General features: G+C 39.6%; 1 protein-coding gene across 1 annotated transcript in view; it reads left to right on the top strand.

The window, feature by feature from the left end:
- The first annotated feature begins 704 nt into the window (after window positions 1–704).
- LOC102862808 (cytochrome P450 2G1-like) overlaps window positions 705–6,781 on the top strand; it is a 10,595-nt gene continuing 4,518 nt past the window's right edge. Inside the window, exons 1-6 of the mRNA XM_006900910.1 lie at window positions 705–884; window positions 1,511–1,673; window positions 2,781–2,930; window positions 3,975–4,135; window positions 4,550–4,726; window positions 6,211–6,352. Coding sequence (XP_006900972.1) covers window positions 705–884; window positions 1,511–1,673; window positions 2,781–2,930; window positions 3,975–4,135; window positions 4,550–4,726; window positions 6,211–6,352 — 973 coding nt within the window. The remainder of the gene's footprint in view (window positions 885–1,510; window positions 1,674–2,780; window positions 2,931–3,974; window positions 4,136–4,549; window positions 4,727–6,210; window positions 6,353–6,781) is intronic.

Here is a 6,781-nt window from a genome sequence, read left to right as displayed (position 1 = left end):
GACATACTTTGGACATGTTGTAAGGAGGGACAGGTCCTTGGAGAGGGACATCATGCTTGGGAGGGTGGAGGGACAGTGCAGGAGGGGAAGTCCCTCTATGAGGTGGATTGATTCAGTGACTGGGGTAATCGGGATGGGTGTGTCAGAGGCAGTGCGCTTGGCACAGGATAGAGCAGGGCTTAGGGCTGTTGTACATAGGGTCGCTATGAGTCGCAAACGACTCGACGGCACATAGCAACAACAAATGGAGTCAATGTGTTATGTATTTTCTAGCCAGATTTTCTAAAACAGTGTTGTGAGCCTAGTAAACATGTAGGGAAAGTGAATACCAGAAAGGGGAAGGGACTCACACACTGAGGGAAAGACAGAACTGCACTTGAACCCAGATTGTCTGACAGTAGCACCAAAGAACCCAATAACATACCCCATAAAAAAGATGTTGAGGCGAGAGATTTATCTGAAGGACTGAAAATATGAAGAGAAGGGATAGTCTCTGGATTTTCTTGGAAGAATTCAATATACATTTATTCTGAAGGGAGATTATAGGTTATATAACTCTTCTCCAACAAAAGAAATTCTTACTCGATGGTATCAAATATCCAGAAAGCTAAAACCCCTACTGTTCAGACTTCTGCTAAACTAATCTTTCAAAACCTATTTAGGTAAGATCTGGGACCCTGATCACAGGTCCCTGACTTAGCACCATGGAGCTAGGAGGAGTTTTCACTATCTTTCTGGTGCTCTGCTTGTCTTGCCTGGTTATCCTTATTGCCTGGAAACGAACCAGCAAAGGAGGGAAGCTTCCCCCAGGTCCCACACCACTGCCTTTCCTGGGCAACCTGCTTCAGGTCCGTACTGATGCTACCTTCCAGTCTTTCATGAAGGTGAGTCTGTTTACTTCCTCTTAGAGATGGGAGTATTTGATCCTAGAGCCAGTTATGTTTGGAAGCTTATAACGTTAGGAAACACAAATCCTTGGAAACAAAGATTATGTGAATCTTGGGATTCTAGAATCTTAAAGTCTTGGTAGCACATACTAGTATACTAGAACTATCCAGTGTGAAAACCAATGTATACGAACTTTATGAACTTTGTATGTAAACTAGTATAAATTTTTAAAAAATTAAAATCTAAGAACTTGGGAATCACAGTACCTTAAATTCTGAAATATGATGATTCTCTGAGATTACCTTAACATTTGAGACTCAGTATCATGAAGTCTCATGATGTCAGTAATTTAGCATTTCAGAAATAAAAACACAGATCTCTTCGGATCTCTTCAGATCCAAATGACCATTTTGTAGATGAAGAAATTAAAGCTTGGTGTGACAGGATCACAGGATCCCAAGCTTCTGTACTTTTTTTCTCTCCATAGTTGTTCCCAAACCAAGCCTTTATTCTTTCTGCCCTCATCAGTGTTCCCCTGAAATCACAACCCTTAAAATCCTTGATATGACCAATACTTGGTGTACCAACCAGCATCATCTTCCTTTGTCTACTCCATCCCTAGCTCAAGGAGAAATATGGAAATGTGTTCACTGTATACATGGGACCCAGGCCAGTAGTTATTTTATGTGGACATGAAGCAGTGAAAGAGGCTCTGATAGACCAAGCAGAAGATTTCAGTGGCCGTGGAGAATTGGCATCCATAGATCGAAACTTCCAAGGTTTTGGTAGGTAACAGCAACAATATAGCAACAGATATGTTTAAAATGTACTTTCTATGCCCTGAGGATCTTTAATGAGAACTCTACATGCCTTATTGCATTGACCTTTTTAAAGGATTATGAATACTGTGCTAACTTTTCAAATAAAGAATATGAAGGTAATGCCCCACAGGGGGATTTGACCTGAATTTTACCTCAATTTGCTGATTCCAGGGTGCCTACTATGTTATTTGTCCTAACTTTTTATGGAGTATGCATTTTTCTATAGATTCATTAACCCAAAAGTCCATTCATTCATTATTCTTTCTATCCATTACTTTCATTTTATTCATTCACCTACTCATCATTTCATCTATTAATTCATTTGTTAATCTTCCCAATCATTTATCCATTCATTTCTCAAATCGTGCATCCATTAATCTCCACCCATCAATTAGTTCTTCCATCCATCAGTCCAAATATTTTCCTTTCATGCAACATCTATTTACCCTTTTATTAATCATCCAAATATTTGTACATATCTAGAAATTTTCAAATGCATCTTTCTATTTTCTAATTGAGGGGGAGGGAGAAGGCTTTGAATAGAGGGAGAGATTTGGGTGATTATGAGGAGAAAAGAATGGGGAGAAGCATGGGAAAGAATTAGATTAGGAATCTCTAAATGTTTCTGTCTGAATGATATGCTGATAACCCAGTGTGCATTTGTGTATAGATGCAGGTGCATGAGAATATAAAATGTGTATTAAAAATCTCTTTTTATATACATCCTCATTTCTGATTCTTTTCCACTGGACATTCTGCCTATCTGTCTCTCAACCTTCCTAGGCATTCATCCAATTCTTTTCCCAGCTCTCTGTCCAATGAAAAGCACTCTCTGATATCCACAAATTCTTTCTATTCTGACTTCTCTTTTCTCTCACACCAGCCCTAGGTTCTCTCTGAGGGTCATATAGAGAGGGAAACTTAGTCTCCCCATCCAGGCTGGGAAGTTAAAAGGTGGTTTCTGGATAGGAAAAAATTCTCAATTTTCATAATATGGCCCATTCCAACCCAGCATAAAGTTGGAGACATAAACAGAGGAAAGACAATGCCTTAGTGTTGAGATATTTGCAGGTGTAGCTCTGGCCAATGGTGAACGATGGAAGATTCTTCGCCGTTTCTCCTTGACCATCCTCCGGGACTTTGGAATGGGAAAGCGAAGCATTGAGGAGCGGATCCAAGAGGAGGCTTCCTACCTGTTGGAGGCCTTACGGAAGACGAACGGTACAGGGACTACAGAGGGGAGGGTAACAAGGGTGGTTGCAAAATGCTCAATCTAGATAAAATAGGCCTTGGTGGGAGGATACTCTATAATGGGAGTGATTTTAAAAGATTGGCTTGGAATTTTTAAACTTTTACTAGTCAGGTTGAATATTGGAAGCTAACCCGCAAGTTGTTTCTAATCTTCTGATCCAGACAACCTCAATTTCAGTGGATCTTTGGGGCCCCTGAAATTGCACACACACTTTGAAGACATGTGGATCTGTGTTTGTTGGGGTTTTGGGTTTTTTTTTTTATAATTTATCACTAAATTTCATTATATCGTTAAAGGAATCAAATTTTCATGGCACAATAGAGCCAGAAACAACTGAGATTGAAAAAGAAAAGACACAGAAGCTGAGAAATACAAAGATAAATAGAAAGAGACAGAGAGAAATTATTTTCTAAGTCAGAGATTTCTTACCTGGGCTTCATGGATGTTTAGCAGGATCTTTATAAAGGGTATCAATGTCCATTTAAACCTACAAATCATAGAATTTTTTTTTTCTTGTGGAAAAAGACTCAAAATCCACAGAAATGATACCAGCATCCTATTACTGAGATGGAGCAGCTGAGGCCTGTGAAAAGATATTCTTAATAACCCAAATGGAATCAGTGCAGCTAGACCTAGAATCCAGCCATTCTGTTTTGTGTATATGTCTTACTGGCAAAAAGAAGAAGTTCGTGATTCCATATCTTAAATATGTACAGATGTTTTTTAAAGAGAAAAATAAAATCTTATCACGTCCTTCTAGTATTTGTTTTGCCCTTAACACATGCCAGGCAATGTGCTAGCCACTTTTCTTGCATTAATGTGCTGGATTTATACAGATCAATGAGGTAGTTACTAAACCACTTGGAAAAGTGAGAAATCTATACTCAAACACAAAATTGAAGTGATTCACACCTGCTGTGAAGTCCTTAAACCAGGACTCCAGGCAGGACTGAGTGACTCCACAGTCCGCGTATCCAATAGTTTCCTACAAATTGGACAATTCTCCTCAACAGGGGTTCCCATTGATCTCACCTTTGTCCTCAGCCGTACTGTCTCCAATGTCATAAGTTCTGTTGTTTTTGGAAGCCGATTCGATTACGAGGATGAGCAGTTCCTGAAGCTTCTGAGGCTGATCAATGAGAGTTTCATAGAGATGAGCACGTCCTGGGCACAGGTACCCACCAGCCAGTCATCTCTTTTGCCCACCCTTAGTTTCAATTACCTAAGTACCTGCCTGTAGTTGACTTGTTCTTGTGTAACATCATGTGGACCAATTCATAGCTGATCCTTCAGGGGGGTTTTGGAGGCATCGAATGGAAGAAGAATGCCTCCCATTGAGAGGGATGGTAGATTTGGATGGCATGCCTTTGGGGTTGCAGCGTAGCTTCTTATCACTAGATCACCAGAGCTCCCTGCAGTTGACTTTATCCTCTACATGACCCTGAGAGGCAAGTATCAGCATCCCCGAGTCTACATAGGGACACACCCAAGTCTTAGATGCACCACTAGAATTTGAAGTGTAAACTATGATTCAGACTCAGCTCAGGCCGATCCCATCAGCGACAAATCTCTGCTCTATTCTTCACAGTTATATGACATGTATTCTGGAGTCATGCAATATTTTCCAGGAAGACACAATCGAATCTACTATCTGATAGAGGAACTCAAGGACTTCATTGCCTCTAGGGTCAAGATTAATGAAGCATCTCTTGACCCTCAAAATCCTCGGGACTTCATTGACTGCTTCCTCATCAAGATGCACCAGGTGCCGCCTCCTTTCTCACTCCCTTTCTCTCATCTCCTCAGTCCCTGAGACTTGTCACAATAAAACCATATGTAGAATAGCTAAGAACATAAGAGTAAGCATTGTTTCACATACGGTTCTATTAACTTATATTCCCATTACTAACATTTTGTTTCCATCTAGAAAAAAGGATAGTATCAATTTACAGCTTCGGAATCACAGAATCTTAAAGCTGCATAATCTTGGACGATCAAAACGTCATTGTTGTTAGGTGCCATTAAGCCATTAAGTCACAGCTCCTAGTGACCCTGTGGACAGCAGATCTGTCCTACACCACCTTCACCATCTCTTCTGGCTCCAGCCCATTGTTACAGACACCGTGTCAACCTGTTCTATTGAGGGTCTTCTTTTCTGCTGATTCTCTCCCTTTCCCAGCATAATCTCTTTGTCCAAGGACTGAGCTCTCTGATCACATGCCCAAAGAATGAGACAAAGGCTCACCTCCTTGCTCCCTTACAACTTTCTGATGATAAATGCCAAGGGCATATGCCTTTAGAAAAGAAGAATGGTGCTCACTTCGGCAGCACATATACTAAAATTGGAACGATACAGAGAAGATTAGCATGGCCCCTGCACAAGGATGACATGCAAATTCATGAAGCATTCCATATTTTTGTAAATGTTCATTGAAATAAATAATAATAATAGTAGTAATAATAAATGAATAATGATAATTCTAAAGTCTCCGTATTTGAGATATTTAGATGTTAAACTTCTTAGGGATTTAGAAATTCAACCTTTAGGATTCCCAGAATCTTAGAAGTTAAGAAATGTATATTTCAAGTCATAGAACCCTTCAGCACTCCAAAGTTCAGAATTATACACGATCATGTCATACAATTCCAAAACTCAAAAGATACTCTATTTTCTTGTCCTCTCATTCTGCCACTATTCAATTCACTCCAACCATACTGGCCTCTTGTTGCTGCTCCTCTAATATATCAGGCACATGGATGAATCTAGAGAACATAATGTTGAATTACAAAAGGAAAAAATACTATTATATGACTGCTATTACAAAAAGCCATAGAAATGTTTACATAAGGAAAGAATCATTCTTGTATAGTTACCAAGGAGAAGGGGCAAAGTATAAATTAATTAATAAATAATAACTTATTAAGATGGGTGAAGGGAAAGAGAACACAGAATATGTCAAATATTATCTGTATTGTAACTGATATCAGGAAATAAAATGTGCAGAAATGATTGATGTTAAAAGAGAATACATTTTGTTAACTTTCACTTAAACCACAATTTAAAAAATATAACAAATACACTTCTTTCCAAACCTTTGCTCTTGCTGTTTCCTTTGAAACATTCCATTCCCAGACACCCTCTTCATTTATCCAAGTATTTCTTGTCACATATGACTTCTCTAAACACAGGGAGGATATAAGATTAAAAAAAATTATTATGTTACTGTCCTATTTATCATTTATCTTTAGGATAAAAACAAACCTGACACTGAATTCAACCTCAGGAATCTGGTGCTCACCACTCTCAACCTCTTCTTTGCTGGCACGGAGACTGTGAGCTCCACCCTCCGCTACGGAATCCTGTTGCTCATGAAGTATCCTGAGGTAGAAGGTAAGAGTTGCCCCTAGTACCTGACTTCCATGAGGAAGGAAGACACATCCTTAAAACCTGGGAATACTTACGAAACAGGCTTAAGTATGCCCTGACAGGAGATGAGGTTAAAAAAATCTGCATGCAGCGGTTCATTAAGATTGATGGCAAGGTCCGAACTGATATAACCTACCCTGCTGGTTTTATGGATGTGATCAGCATTGACAAGACTGGAGAGAATTTTCGTCTGATCTATGACACCAAGGGTCAATTTGCTGTTCATCGCATTACACCTGAGGAAGCAAAGTACAAGTTATGCAAAGTAAGAAAGATCTTTGTGGGCACAAAAGGAATCCCTCATCTGGTGACCCATGATGCTCGAACCATCCGCTACCCTGATCCTCTCATCAAGGTGAATGACACCATTCAGATTGATTTGGAGACTGGAAA

The sequence above is a fragment of the Elephantulus edwardii genome, unplaced genomic scaffold (assembly GCF_000299155.1).
Source record: "Elephantulus edwardii isolate Elephantulus edwardi_28Jun2011 unplaced genomic scaffold, EleEdw1.0 scaffold00302, whole genome shotgun sequence".
NCBI lineage: Eukaryota > Metazoa > Chordata > Mammalia > Macroscelidea > Macroscelididae > Elephantulus > Elephantulus edwardii.
This window is presented reverse-complemented; position numbering and strand designations above follow the sequence as displayed.